The 16,522-nt window shown below is 43.9% G+C and overlaps 1 protein-coding gene across 1 annotated transcript in view; it reads right to left on the bottom strand.

The window, feature by feature from the left end:
• LOC112556410 (atrial natriuretic peptide receptor 1-like) overlaps positions 1-16,522 on the bottom strand; it is a 73,747-nt gene that overhangs the window by 37,701 nt on the left and 19,524 nt on the right. Inside the window, 1 exon segment of the mRNA XM_025225394.1 lies at positions 13,061-13,172. Coding sequence (XP_025081179.1) covers positions 13,061-13,172 — 112 coding nt within the window.

Raw genomic sequence — 16,522 nt, 5'->3', positions numbered from 1 at the left:
ACATCAAGAAGAGTTTCATTGCAGTGTCTGCTGGTGACAGTGATGGTGTGTATAACATACACTTGCATCTGTATTTAACAAAGCCGGTGGGTGTGGTTAATGAGCAAAGGTCGATGTAGAAGAGCATATAAAACGCTCAAAAATACTTATATATCCTCTTGAATTCTTGCCAAGTAAAATTTCTGACTTGCTTTTATATTCCTAACATTACTGTAGCCGAAACTACAGCTTCTGAAACCAGACTGTGTGATTATTTAATCAGTATAGTCTTTGATTACCCGTTGATGCAAAAACGGATAATATCGCAGAATATCAGTCATAAATTTCTTTAAATATACTGTTATTTGAAAAGAGTTAATTATCTTCATTCTACAGTTAGTAACAAAACAGGAACTGCAATGTCACACTTGCAAGGTTTGTTTTCATAAAAATGAATGTTCCTACACATAAATCAAGTGCGAGCTGTCACCACAAAGAAATAAAAGCTCCTTCAATTTTCTGTTAATGCCACGTGATGTGACTTTTCTGCTTTTCATCAAATTCAGTGAACAACATTTTTCCGCCAGGTTTCTAATCAATACAATTACGAAGAGTGCCGTAGTTCAAGGTCCACATCATTGCCAGCCAACCTCCATTATGATCACGTGTAGTCTTTAATTTTCTGGCAAAACTTCATTAAACATCATTGTGCTTATAAAGGTCGCATGCATATATAATTATATGCAAGCAGAAAGATGAAAGATATTTCCACCCTGTCAGTCATCCACCTCCCCACTGTTCTCTGACACATCGTGCTGGTCTGTAGCCATTTGCTTCTCCCTCCCTTGTCTTGTTTGGCAAGGGAGATAATGCGCCGGCAAGAGAAAACCGTAGCGGAAGTCATTGTGTCGTGGAGCTAACGGTCAGTTCTGATGTTATTATCGGCCATAGTTTTCAGGAAATTAAAACTATTACCGTTCTTGTCCTTTTCAAACTAGAAATAAAGGTCATGAACACCAGGTTCTCGTGCAAGTTCTTGTCACACGGGGTCGTCGAGGCGGGAAACAGGACAAAGAAAGAAACTATTTCTGTCGCTAGGGGCAGCTACCCTTCTACTTTTTTCCAGAGAATGAACAGGGAAATGCACTGGTGAGGAAAAAGGCCCTTCACACATTGGCCAGTAAACAACCACAGGGTTATGAACCTTGGAATCGCCATGTTGAACTGCGATCGTCACTTCATTACAGCGTTTAAAGCTCCATTGATTTTTTGTCGGCATTACAAGGGGCTGCCCTGATCGCAAGGAACGAAAACACTTGAAAAAATCAATTTCTCCCAGAAAAATATAGAGTGTACACATAAGCGGATCTCGACTCAGACACTTGGCGTCGCTTCCACCCGCCTCCTAGGTTTCTACCCCGCTCTCTGAATGAAGCTTAACTGCTGCATCTGGCTTCCAAAGTTGGCTGGGAGCTAGAAAAAAATAAAGTTTGAATCTTAATCCCTTTAATTCATTAACTGAGAGTGCTTGATTTACTGAATAATTATATTTCACAAATCTTGTTTGGTATGTCTACCCCATTGTGTGGCAGAGAATGGACGAACACCCAAAAAGTTAATTTGTTCCCTTCTGCCTGCAGACTGGTTTCCAGAAACTGATAAATAAAATAATTAGAATCACTGAATGTATGATGCATAATGTCAAACTGAGTAATAGTTTACAGTCGTATGAAATAATTGGATCTGCCTGTACACAGCAATAAGCCTCTTAAGTACTGATTACACTCCGATGTTAATCATGAACCGCAACTCATTGCTACAGCAGGACAATGGCCGGACGGAAAGATGGAAAAAAGTTAATTTCCTTTTTTTGAATATTGTTTGCGAAAGATTAAATGAGAGGCCAAGGCCAAACAAAGCAGCTCTTCCGAGTTCTTACTAATGATTTACTCGTCCATAGAAAAAAAAAAACCAAACTGACGCGCGGCGAAAACCGAGCTCACCGGAAGATCATCTTCAAAACAGTTTTGCGACTCGTATAGCTTGAGACTAGTCTCTAATGTCCAGCGTGTCAACTCCACTAGTCCCCACCATGTGATATGCTAGAATTATGCACGAAATTCTTTGTCTCATTGTGTGTTTCGTACGTTGCGTGCGCGCTGGCAGTTACAGGAATTTCTGTGAATTTCAGGCAAGATGCCAGCGCAGCGTGTCGATGGTGAGTGTGGACGGAAGTCTGCCATGCCACCCGCCAGCCCCATAAATCCTGCCATCGGCTGGTAAGGCTTGCGAGGCTTGGACTGTCATCTGTCTCCGGAGGTGGCCAATACCTGGTGTTTGAGCTCCGGATCTTGTGTGTCTCGGCCACTTGTTCCAGCCATTCAGCACGCCCACCGAGACGCCAGGCGGGGAACAGCGCCACCAGTCTCTGGCCCAGAGAGGGAGATAATGTGGCCAGAGCTTCAGCGACTGAGGCATTGATGACTAGCGCTCAGTACGATGAGACGCGTCTACAAAGATAAAAATAATTGTTTGAATTTGCAAAGACTTTTAGTTCTAATTAGAACCTCACAATCTTATGATTATGAACATGATGGTGTCGCTTGTTCCAGCCTCGACTACAAAAGGAATCTCTCCGAAGCCACCTGTGTCCCCCACAACCTCCCTCCACTGCCTCCAGTCTCTGCCCGAGCTGTCGTAAAAAGTAGAGTTGATTGTGTTCTTGAAAGGCTGATACTAACTGCCCACAGCCAGGTTGTCCGAAAGATCATCACAGTCCTAAGTGTAGGAAAGTTTTTGCTGTCTGCTTGTCGCTAAAATGTGTACGTGTTGGTCACGTGTTGGTCACGTGTTTGAGTGTGCATACCTGTGTTCACTTGTAAGCCTATGTGCATGTTTGTGAGCGTGCGTGCCTATGTGCATAAGCATTGAGTAATGAATAGAAACTTGCAATAAAACAAACTGATGCATGTAAAATGTCATGGCAGCCTCTCCCGTGCCGTTACAATGACGTAGTCTTTCAAATCTGTCATGTGGCGTTAATGCGCACACCGAAGACAGCTTCATTAATAAAGAAGAAATCCACGAACTAATGGAAGGCAGCGAAAGCAGCGTTAACACGGCGCTGTAATAAAACCTGATACATGGCGGGCAGTCTTGACAACTCGATTAACAAACATTCTGAAATCAATATTTAAAGGTGACAAGCGAAATTTATTCTCTAATCGCTAGACACCATTCGGTACAAAACACTACATCACAATGGTCCCACTCGCACAATTTATCAAAAAGATTTTTAAATAGCAACGAATTGCAATTAATTTTCCTTATTTAGTATATTTAGGGAAGCGGGGACTGGGGGCACATGGCATAGACATGGCAGCTGACAAGGCCCACCACTCCAGCCTGTCGTGGGTGAAAGGGAGCAGGTCCGGCACAGGACGGCCAGTCCACTCCCTCATTCTGGCATTGCCGTTGTAACTGTCACCATCCTGTAGCGGACATCTGTCGTGGAGCATCCGTCTTTGAAGAAGCTGGCTACTATACTTAAAGCTTAGTTTACCTCTTCAATCTGTACTCCGCTCATGTAGAGTTCTGTCTCCCCGTCCCCAGTGACCATGACTTTACTCTTATCTGTGCTGGTCTTCATTCCATATGCGTTCTGTCCGACTGTGGGCAAGGTCTTACAGTTCTCTATGGATGCCTGCTCGATCGATGGAGACTCCAGAGCGAAGGTTGCAAACAAGCCTTTCATCGAAAATCGCGGGGAGATTCAAGCATGATGTTCCCAACAATACATGAGATAAGATGTCACCCTTGACGGACGCCTACTCTCGTGTGAAAGAAAAGCTCTCATTTGATTTATCCAGCAGTATTGCAATCGTTCACCGTTTTAAAACTCTTCGATTACTTGGACGATACCTTTTTAGATGTTGAATTACTGCATAACATGTCATAAGTCCCTTATACCAGACTTTGTCAAAAGCCTTTTCAAAGTCGATAAAGTTAAGTTAGAGGTCTCGATGATGTTGAAGATGTCCCTCTGTAAGGATGCGACAGTTGAAGATCTGCTCAGCAGCGCTCCTACCTGGTCTGAAGTCAGCCTCTTCTTCTGCAGTAGCTCTGCAGCAGTGCTGATGCGATTCTGTTTTACTTTCAGCATGACTTTGCTTGGATGAAGGCTTATTGTTGTGATCGGGCGGTCTGGTGCAAAAGTTAGCGCCTGTCACCAATACAGTGAGGGTTGGCTGCCCTGAGTTCAGCTCTCGTCTCGGGCGCACTGTTTTTTATCTGCATGTGTCAGCACAGAGCAGTGAGGGTCTTTGTTGTTTCATTCTCTACCTGATGGAGCGGCTCAGATGGGAGTTTGTCAACGTCAGGTGACTTTCCTCCTCTCAGACTAAGTAATGCTTTTTCCGTCTGTTCCCGTAGCTGGTCTGCAGGTTTGCAGGCTCTAATCTGGTTGGTTTGAAGGATGTTTGCATCTGTCTTCTTTTGGAAGTTGTACAGGTCTTCGTAATATTCAGTCCATTCGGTTGAGTAAAGCAGAGTTTTCTGCGAGAAAGCGACTGTTGCTGTCCTCGATGACTGAGGTCATGTGTTGACCTGTCTCAGTGAATGTCTTTAGTAGTCGGTAGGTCTTCTTGCTGTCGCCCCGTGCCTCTCCATTAACTATGATCCGGCATTGACCATCGATCCAGTTCTTCCTAGCTGCCTTCATCCTTTTTATGATGACACGATTTACTTCTTTGTACTTGGAAGATGCTTTGGGGCTTGCTCTTCCTTTCTCTCTTCAAGGCAATTCTTTGGGCAGAGATGTAGGATGTCGTTCTCTAGAATGTCCTACACTGAGATTTTCTGTTAGATGAAGGGTAATAAACGCTGTTAAGAAACACCAGAGAAAGCTTACAATGGACTTTTCAGATAATTGTGCTGAGGATCCCAGACCTTAGAGTGTTTTAAGAAAGCGAGGGGTGAACTCTATTAATTCGCCTTAAGACAGAAATGTTTAAATGTTTTTAAAAGATGTTATAAAATGGAGCACCAAATTCAAAGGCGAAGCTGATGTAGTTACAATTTTTTTAATTTTAAAAAACCAAACGATTAAAAAACAATAAACTGGGGGATTCCAGTATAAAATAATGACACGACTAGTAAAAATCTGTCTACATTGTCCTCACTTTGCCAAAAGAACTGGTGAAAACAAAGTGTCATTTTTTGTAATTTGTTCTATACAAACTTTGCCTTGTGTTCTGTCAAACTGCATTTATTAATAAACACTGCCTTCTTATTGCATCTATAATGTTTTCTTCAGACAACTTTCAATTATATCCCCAGTGTCTTTCCTGTGATGTGTTTGTGTTGTTATTGCACTTCATACTTGAACTCTACTCTGCTCACTTTTTCTAACTACTAAATTGTCCTCTGACCTACCTGTCTGTCTAATAGAGGATACCGACTTACAGCAGATACAGATACTCATGCCGTGGTTGACCAATTTATCATATAAATAATCAGGGTGAAGTACTTCATGTGCGTTTTATGGTTTTCCAGTTTATTCTTCTTTTCATAAATGAAGCAGAGTGATGAAGTTCGTATGCGGCCTGTGCTGACACTTCCAGTATCTCACCGTTGGGACTGACAGAGCAAACCTGTGTTTGGCAGTGAAGTACAATCATTCAATACCTCTCACACCCTGCCCAGTGTGTCCAGTAAACTTCGTTATTATTTCACAGCCACTGAGAGATCCTTTCCTTGTTAGAAATAAATGCATTAAGCTTGGAACTAAAGACATGACCTTTTTCAATCTTCGGAAAAAGACTGTAAATAGCCTGTAGCCCCAAACCAAACCCCAACCCAACGCTAACTGCAGTAGCAGGAGGGCTAAAGCTGATTTAAAAATAAAGAAAGGATAAAAATGTATAAAAATAAGAAAGACAAGTCTGACAAAGATCGAACCAATTACTTCCATAAACAAAAGCAGAGCTCTTCACCACCGGTCTCCGGCACCGTGAGTGGCGCTCACTACAGTCAAACTGTCCAACTCATGTGTCTACACCTTCCAACACATTTTGATTGGCTGAAATTATTGGACACTCTTCAGCTTTGGAGAAACCACTTTCAGATGTAGTGCATAGACCGACGATAGGTCTATAAGTAACAACATAAAAGCTACTTATCTAGCTAGCACCCTGCTAATACTCAGCTAGGTGCTAATGAACTTGGTCTGTGTCATCTGTCATCCACTTGACAACTTGCTTCCAGCGCCATCTTGAATTGACCGAACAATGGACTAATCGCCACCGGCCCTCGCAAATGTGAGGTTGAAAAAATTGCAGGCATTTTGCACAGTGCCTTTAGTCATGACATTCTAGCTCTTTCTCTCTCTCACACAGCATCATTCAGTACTATTGGGGGAGTAGGGTGGTCCGGTGTCACAACGGTTAGTGCCTATCACCAATACAGTGAAAGCTGGCTGTCCTGGGTTCAGCTCCCGTCTCGGGCTTGTTTTTTTTTTCTCTGCATAAGGCATCTGTTTACAGGGCTGGTTGCCGTGATATCGCCTTAGTTGCTGACTCGGCGTAAAACACATCCCTCCAGCCCCAGTCCCTACTGTCTCCACCCTGACCACTCAATACCCGTGTTTAGTCTCTGCGCCCTAAGGCCTGTCGGGTGCTGGAGCCGCCGACAACACACGGCCGGTGTCTGGGGCAAGAAATTGGTCGGCCTCTTGCAAATTCCTTGCTAGATGGTGATTATTGGCTCCTGACACCACGTGATTTACTTGTCATGGCAACCAGATCCCAGCACGTGATTTACCTGTCATGACAGCGCCATCCTATCTTGTAGTTTGTTTATCCGGGCCGGACGGAAAGCCAAGAAAAGCAGACGGTATATTCTGAAATGCGGGGCTGTATATGAGGCACATAGATCATACTGTAGCCTACTAAGACTGCGACTGCCGAGCCACTCAAAGATGGATGCAGGGAATGTTCCCCGCGACACAGTCAGCAGCACGGCGCACAATTATTCTCAGATTTATGCCGGCTCATCTATGGTGCCAGACGGAGCGAGCCACGAGATGCAATCTCCGCACTTAAAAGCGGACTTGAGGAGATGAAGACAGCGGCAAGCGGAGCGAGGCTATTACAACTGCCCGCGTATGATGTACCGCCAGCGCCGCCTGGTGCCCAACATGAACACAGACATGAAGACACGGGACGGCCATTCACCTGCCACGGGTACGTCACGTTAATTCCCGCCATTGCACGGAATGCTGCCTCCTCACCACAGCTTGCTCCCTGTGGGCACCGACGACAGAAAATAGTTCGTCAGAAGACTAATCACAGCAGAGAACACAGTGGGGTCCGGTCATGGTGCTGACGTTTCCTGACGTCCTCTCATTGAAGTCGTTGGACGTCCACAACCCAATGTGAGGCACACACAGACAGACACACATGCAGGAGAATTACTAGGTTTTAAAGACACCTTGTCTTCTGGAAATGCAGTCATACATATGTGTGATTATTAAAGTGTGAAGTGTGACAGCCAGCAAAGTTTTGGCAGACTGACAGCTTCAGACTCATTGTTTTCACGGACATGTCAGGTGCTTTTTAACTTCGGCACCAAGCAGCTTCAAACGTGATAACCTGGCTGCCCGGCGAAAAAAAAAATCATCACTCTCAGGAGTAATAACTAGTCCAAAATAGTTTATCTTCATTGCAAAATGCTTTTATTACTTACCTAAAACGAATCAGAACTATTATTTTTTATTACTACTAGTTGAAATGACCGACAAGAAAGATGTTTTGTAGACGGTAGAGTGAAACATGGCGCGGTGTCGCGTACTGTGCTGTCACGAACATTCCCCGGAGATGACAGTCCTCTTTAAACCTCTTTAAACCTCTTTAATGAACTTGATGCCTTTGGTTGGTACAGCCAGACTCACTGAGGCAAAGCGATACTGGTATCATCTCTCTTACCTCCCTTTCACATTGTCTGCCTGGGGTTATCCCCCCACTGCATGGGGTGAGGACTCACTTCTTGGTCTCTCTTTGTCTGCACTGCACGTCTTTAGGGCAGAGGGTACGAAACGGTTCTTTAATTCCGCCCCCACATGTTGAAATAGAGGGGCAGAGCCTACAGGCTGCTAGGGCTCGAGTCTTGTACATGAGGCGCCTTGCACGTGACATTAGTACGTGATATTGGTATGAGGCATCATCTACGTGACATTAGTACGTGATATTGGTATGAGGCATCATCTACGTGACATTAGTACGTGGGATTAGCATGAGGCACCCTCTGCATGAAACAAGAATGCAGCTGACGCCAGGTGGCGCTGAGACTGCTCATATATTGGCCTCATGTTAGTCTCTTCATCGCCAGATCACATGACAAGGAATCGAAGACCGGAGAGTCCTGAAGTTCTCTTCAAGAGGGATCAATACATTTAACTGTGCTCATCCTGATTTTTTGGTTAAAGTGTAAATTATACAGGGGCAGAGAAATCGATGTGAGCCCAGACGAGGTCTGTCTGGACTGAGTGAAGCTGGTACACGCCATGACACCGTCAGCAAATTTTATTTTCCTGTATGCACGGTACACAATCTCGCCTTTACCATGTTTTTTTCACACCTACTTCGCAGTAGGAAAGTGAAAACAATAAAGGCGTGTCTTCCCTCCCCATCTCGGAGGTTCTCTTCTAGCTTCTCGTTGTCGTGCCACCCCTGAAGTCGTCATACTGTCTGACAACTTGGACTCTCAGGATCCACAACAACACTCTGACTTTCCTTGTTTCTCTCCAACGACTGGCAAACTGTCGGACTGCTCGTTACCGAGAATTACGCAGTGCATAGAGACCCATTGAGACGCGGTCAAGCTAATGGAGGATACCGACTTACAGCAGATACAACCGTTGGGAGGAAACCTAATTTGTGAATAGCGGATGTGACTGGGCGACACTGACAGTTACTATTCCCGTGTCGACCTCAGCCCTCTACACACCTTCTTTCCCGTCTTAAGTGTGGGTGGATAGGCGGCACTTTGTACTGACCACCAAAGGTTTTGGGGAAGCTCAATGGTTCTCAGACTTGGAGTGGGCATCGAATGGAGGTGGAGGAGTTAATTCGGAAAAATGCTTCTGTTTGTGTAACTTTAGGACCAGATGTCCACCCCACTATCGTTCATTAACAAAAGGAAATTTGTGTCAGGATATCTAATGGGTTAAATAAAGACAAACATTTGAAAACTATTGGTCATTCTGTACCCGGACATAAACTTCTGTCAGCCATCTCGTTTCTGAAAGCGCGCACAAACAGAAAGGAGTGTTTGATTAGCCTTAACAACCTTTTATATAACAGTTATGTAAAATACTTTGAATAAAATACTTAGACAAAATTGTGTTTTTTATATTGAGGTCTCTGGGAACTTTTTGCGCATTGAGATCTCAGCAACCCACAACACTGTACAGGGTATTATGTGGATGAATGAGTGCTCCCACCCAACTTCATTGTCTTCATTTTCCTGGTGGTGATGGTGGTGATGGTGGTGGGGGAGGGATTGGTGTTTTACACCGAGCCAGCAACTAAGGTTACATCACGACAAGGCAGCCAGCCCTGTACAGAGAAGTCACATGCAGAGAAAGAACAGCGTGCCCGAGACGAGAGCAAGACAACAGTTATATCGTGTGTAGGTCTGAATTCCTTCAGACATCCTGGCATCAACCGCTGAAAGAACTGCTTTCCTCGCCAGACTGACTCCTCGATACACAAGCACGGTGATGGCGGGGACTGTGGTCAGGCCGGGCTAATCCGATTGTCAGGAAGTGACGTCATGTCTTGGCTCTTGAGGTGAACAGCGCTCACGGCGCGTGCTTTCTGGGCAGTGTATTGTAAAGCCGGCTGTATTCTGTAGTGGCTACTTCTTGTCTCCTTGATTGACACTTTCATCTCAATGCGCAGTTTGTTGTTTATCCGTATCCTCCTTTAGTTTTGTTCCAGTTATCACGTGCTGCTGATGTGGGCTGTACTGATGTGGGCTGTCGACATCACGTGCTGCTGATGTGGGCTGTGGACGTCACGTGCTGCTGATGTGGGCTGTAGACGTCACGTGCTGCTGATGTGGGCTGTCGACATCACGTGCTGCTGATGGCATTGTCTTGTGTTGTGGCCACACGCTGCCTGCATACACAACCGCGATCTAATCAACCCACCCCACCCCATGTCCCTCCATTACCAGTTCCAGCATGACGTGGAGACATGCTCATTGTGCTTCAAATAGTTTTCGACAACTCGAAACTTTCTGACCAACAGACTAAAAAAATTCTGTATCTGCATCGTCTAGAACTTGCAGCTCAGCCTGAAGTGTGAGGTCACGCGAAACTAATATCTTCATTACGAAAATTATTTCTAATTTTAGAATATTGGCTGTTGCCAGATTCTAACGCTTCGCTTTCATTAGAATTTGTCTATAATCAACAGACATTCCATAGAAATTTAAAAAAAAAAACAGTCCCTGCTAATGCTACAATTTTCCAACAGACCCAGACAAAAACCATGAAACTTGTCTGAAGTCGCGCATCGTTAACTTTTGGTCTCTTTGGTATCAAACACTCAGCTACACTTGTACACCTACTGCTCTCGTGTACTTTTAACTGTTGTGACCTTTGACACAGAGCTGTGTGTGAATTCCAAAGCTCAGAATCACACCTTGTGGTCGCCTGTCCCCCACTTGTACTGACAACACCGCTGCAGTCAAATGCCAAGTGTAGAGTTGATCTCTCACCATGGGAATGAACAGCCAGCCACACCACAGTTCAAGGTGTTGAATGCCGGTCTCTCAGACCCCGGAGGTGACAGTCAGGCCATTCCACTGCGGAAAATAACAGGGTGCAGGCCGTTTGATATTTCTCATGCCATTGCGACATACGGCAAGTCGCGAACCCGAGAAAGACGACATTGCATACAGCTCTCATGGGCCCAGTTTAGGACCCACCAGAATAAACTTGTTTACAAATACATTCAGCTGAGGGACAACAAACTGAGGCTTACAAACGTGGCCAGGGCTCAGTGTTTGAATAAATCATTTGCACTTAAAAAGGCGGCTTTGGCTGCGACATTACCTGCTCAAGTGCTCCTTTTTTGCGGCTGGTCCTCAGCCCTTTGTGAAAGACGACAACTCGATGGCCAGACGGCTACAGTCCCACTCGGACAGGTGTGGACACGACACTGTGGGGCTCACTTTCCCGCCGACACTTTTGCGACACTGAACACGCTTTCCGACATGTTTAGAAAGTTCCGCCTCTAGTACTCCTGTAACACTGCAGCCAGCATTCACAACCCCACCAACCAAACCATCAACACCCGCACCTGTTCACGGCCAGCCGGACATTCTAAGATGATTAGACAGCAGAGATCTTGAACATTTTCACAGGCCAAGCAGACGAGGTTCGAAGTCTGAATTTTCAAACTATTTTGAACCGAGTACGTTTATAAATAACTGCACGAACACACACACACACATGCATGTCCGCTTCAGTTATTTTCTTATTGTTGTTGACGGCTGGCAATGCTGTGGGTGGTGTACCAACGTGACGTAGTCGCTGTTAGCGGACTCGTTGATTACAGGTACAAATCGTAACGGATAATTAACGGATGGGTTCTGGAAGCTAAATTTACAGGTTATGTTTATATCGCCTATATCTTCCGATATCTGCAATAAATATAACCCGATCAGGTTGGTCTTTAAGTAGACAACATCAATGGCACAAAGATCCACAGACCTCAGACCAAGTGCGGAGCTTAATGGCCATCATCCCTCAAGGGTGTGTGCTCTGTCTTCAGCCTGATGTCGATGAATTTCAATAAGCAGAGACAAAAGAGAGATGAATGGAAACCACTCTCGTTAGCAATTAGCCGAGACACCTGCCCCAAAATACCTCTTCGCATTTACATCTAACAGTCGTTAATCCTGGCGATAATGGCACGCGCCACCGACTACTTCTTCCTCCTCTGAGCTTTCTCCCTCCACCCAGCCGTCACTCTTCCCCAACATCCAGTCACTGGTAGCCAACAGATTTGCAAAGTTGACAGAGCATAGTGACAGACAGACAGACAGACAGAACACACTGACAGACAGACAGACAGACAGACAGAATATTTATCCTCTGTAAGCAAATATTCTTTTGCTTATGATGCGATTTGTAATTCTTGTCGTACATAGGCTACCTGTACTCCTGTCTGATCACGTACACACGTCGGCGTGTACAGGTGCACGCACACCTGTTCGTACTAGTCTATATGCACGCACGCGCTCGTGCTAGTCTGCACGCACGACCAGTCCGCTGTCAGCGTGACGCACACGAGATGCTTGCTTCCTGTGATGTGAGAACATGTAATCTCTAAAGTAATTAAAGAAACGCACAGTTCAGAGAAAACGCTTTATAGTCTATTAAAAGAAAGTAACGGCACTGCCGGTTTTTTCTCCCTCTCTTTCTTCTTCGAAATTTGAAACGGCATTATCTGTTATTGCACAAAAACATAATACTAATGCCGTGAAATAACGGAATAAACAGCCAAATACTTCGTGACCTTAGGAAATTAAAATCGATTCTTGCGTATCTGTGCTTTTGGGTCGAGAAAGGAGAGAAAGAGACAGATCTCTCTCTCTATTTCACACACACACACATGGACATACTCACGCGCGCACAGAGGCAGAGAGAGAGAGAGGGAAAGAAAGAAATAATGAGATGGGAGAGAAAGGGACGACTTAGACAACCACGCCAAAGAGGGGCGTGACAGACACAAAAACAGACAGAAGGAACTAAAAGTTGGAGAAGAGGGAGGCAGCGGCTACTTTACTAGTTTTATTGCTTATGGGCGAGGGAGGAAGAAAATGTTGCTGCAGTGACGAGCACGTGGTGCAGTTCAGTGAAACGGATTAACGGCCCCTGCTGTCGTCAGATGTCGTCACTTTGAGCTCGAGGCGATGATAACGACTATAAGTTTATTGCACCAAGTGGCCTGGGTGTTATCTGCAACCTTCCTAGTGACCCCGGCAGGTCGGCCTGTAACGGATGACTCACCTGTCGAAAAGATCGATGCTGAAGAAGACGTACTCTCCATTATCGAAGTTGAGTTCGTGCGCCTGGATCATGATCTCTCGCACGGTGTTGGGCGAGGCGCACAGAATAATAACTGCAATACATAGAATGATAACTGTAAGACACAGTGTGATAAATACAATACACAGAGTGATGAAAGTAAAACACAGTATAATAACTGTAAGACACAGTATGATGACTGTTAGACAGAGTATGATAAATACAATATACACAATGATAACTAAGACATAGAATGATAACTATAAGACACACAATGTCTATATAAATACAATACACACAATACACAATAAATACAATACACACAATGATGACTGTAAGACAATCTAATAAATACAATACATAGAATGATAACAGTAAGACAAAGTATGATACTGCAAGACAGACTTATAACTGTAAGACACAGTATGATAAATACAATACACAAAATAATAACTGTAGGAAGGTTAGAACATCAGCAAATGTTACAGCGAATCAAGCTAAATCAACAAACTCTAAAAACATTTCGATTGTGCGCAGATATGTACAAATGTATACAGACTTCTATATGTACAACTGTACACCATTTTGGATGTGTATAAACATTAGAAATTTATGTGTAGACATATTTGTATGTGTATAAACGTATACAGATGTGTGCATGTATGAACACAGTTTTGTATGTGCATAAATGTACACAGTAGTGTGTATCAATGTACAAGTTATATATATATAAGTGTACAAGTTTTGTGTATGTAGAAAGATGTAGCAGACAAGCAAGGGAAGGTCAGTCTGAGTCGCTTTGTGAAATCCTCTCCACAGTAAATAAACAAATCTCTAGTTTACTTGTCAAGTGCATCTCGTTGGATACGAAGACGGTTATTGTAACAACACGAACCTATCATCTTCAAAAATCATGATTTTATTGAAAACTCGGTTCATGTCTTAGTGGAGTGAACCAAAGAACTATCAGAAGTCTCACGAGTCAAATCACAACGCGTGGACAGCGGGGACAACCCTTTCTTCCTATCGTTTGTTACTTCCCCTGATAAATCACGTGGTGGTGTCTGGTGGGAGGACAGGGTATGTCCAGACACCGCCAGGAATGCTCGTGCAGACGACCTTTTCCTCCCGAGTGGAGGGCATAAAGCCAGTGATACGTCGCTCATTTGTTTAAGGCCTCAGTTGATTAAACTAACAGCTGCTCGATCCACATCACTCGCCAGCCTCGTGTGATCAACACCTGGGCCCAGCTGCACAACACACCTACAGTCTCAAACACTTGTAGGCTTTACATCTATTTATAAGTGGTTAAACAAAACCACGGTGTACAACACAATTTTAGAACTTTTTTAAAAATAAACTTTCTCAATTAGGTAATTTTTTCAAAGCCGGGCATTGGCTCCCGGTTGTCCTACGCGCTCGTGTAGCATATAAGTGTGGTATAGTGAGTTTTGACTTTTGCTTTTTCAAAAAAGACATGCAACTAGCTCCTGGTGAAGTTCATCTTATTTTCCAGCTCCAGGTTTGTTTTATCTTCTGCTTATTAACTTTAAAATTGAAAGTTGTAATGTAATATACGAGAGCAGTATACAATACTAGATGTACTACAGTACTACATATACTAGAGACTAGATCTTGCTGTCATCTATCAGCAAGCCTCAGCAATAACGTTTTCCCCGAGAACTCTCGCACGTGGCACCATCGCTTCTTTACCCCGCTGTTCTTGGTAAGTTTTGGAAAATAAAAAAAAGTGTGTGAAGACATGTAGCCGACGGTTGGTGTGCATCCTGTCAAAATCCAAGATGACTGATGGAGAATAACGTGAAGACCATAAGGCTGCCTGTAGTCTATAGATGCAATGGAGGTCATCTGTCAACCGTCAACTAGCACCCACGGTTACAGACTTAAAGGACAATCTCACAAAGTCACAGCCCCAGCCTGTCCTGGACACTGATCCCTGCTCCACACGATGGATACGGCGGCGCCTGCAGGCAGCAGTCTGGACACAGCATCCGTCACGCGCCTGTCGCGTGTGCAGCAGGAGTGGCATGGCCAGGGTGGTACAAGCAAGAAGTCTGTCAAATCTCACAACAAAACAGACCCATCCGTCGTCAGTACAATCTGCTGCGTGGACTACTTCCTTTCTTTCTTTGGCTGCACAACACTGTGATTTTTTTTTAATCTGTGCTGGAAACTGAACAAGATAAAGCAGACGCATTCTCAAGTAAAAGACAAAAACTTCGCTTCTTTGGAATAGAAGTGTTCCAGTGACTACAGGTCGTGTGCATTAAGTGTAGTTAAACTTCTTCAGCGTTTCTATCCGTGTAAGAACCGGAGTGGAAGAGATGGAGAAAGGTGTCACAGACTTGGTTCCCATGTGACAGTCGACTAAATCTTGTTTGTTTTCATCGTCGGACGATAAAATGGTGGGGCGCTACCACAAAGATGGCGGGCGAAGGAATTAAAGTAGCGACTGGTCTAACTTGCAGACAGAAGGAAGTGATTTGGAGTTACAGAAGTGAAGGACTAATGGCTTTTTAAAAGAACTGGCGCCTCTGTCTCGATCAGAACCCACAGCTCCACATACCTCATCAAAGCAAAGATAATAATAATAAAGAGGATTTGTATAGTACTTTTAAGATTTTCTCAGAGCGCTTTACATAAATATTATATAGACTAAATTAGCAACAGCCACGATAGTTTTGTGTATGTCAAAGGAATTGACTCAAACAGAGAAAATTAATATGATATTCTGATAAGAGTTTACATTGCCCCACCACTGCCAATGACCATATTATAAAGAAAAAGAAATTTATAATGGTTTCTCTATGGTGGAAGACTGCATCCTGGAAGTGATTAGACTTATAGGCAAACAACCTTTTGTTATTCTTAGTAATCTCTCTGCTAGAACTGCTGCTGAAAATGTTTCGCATTCTGATGAGGTATTTGAACACATGACAACCAACACTGAATGATGTGCAGCGGAGTCAACCTATCAGTATAATGGAACCTCAGCTGATACTGAGATAAACTCATTTGGACGATATTTATGACAAGTCTGTATTGAATTTCACCTTTTATTGCTAATGATCTCATTGTTGGAGATTTTTTTTCTCTGAGTTTAACACATATATCTAGCACAGGATTCAGTGTGATAGATTATACAATAGTGTTGATATCTTTTAATGTCATCCCGAGGACTGAGTCCAAACATATACCTGTTGAGCTCCACCTTTCGCTTAAATTTGATAATGCCAACCTCAAAGGAAATCGAAAAGTTATAGCTATGAATAATATGTTTGAAATAAGGCTAAAGTAGACGAGCTCAAGTTAAGACTACATTCAGAGAAGTTATGGAGGTGTTTCAATGAATCAACCCGTCTTATCCGAGAATACTTTAATAAGGCTTTTCTCAAGCTTAATGAAGGTCTCAAGCTAGCTGAG

The sequence above is a fragment of the Pomacea canaliculata genome, linkage group LG2 (genome assembly GCF_003073045.1).
Source record: "Pomacea canaliculata isolate SZHN2017 linkage group LG2, ASM307304v1, whole genome shotgun sequence".
Lineage (NCBI taxonomy): Eukaryota > Metazoa > Mollusca > Gastropoda > Architaenioglossa > Ampullariidae > Pomacea > Pomacea canaliculata.
The sequence above is the reverse complement of the archived record's forward strand: the minus strand, read 5'-3'. Positions and strand labels throughout refer to the sequence as shown.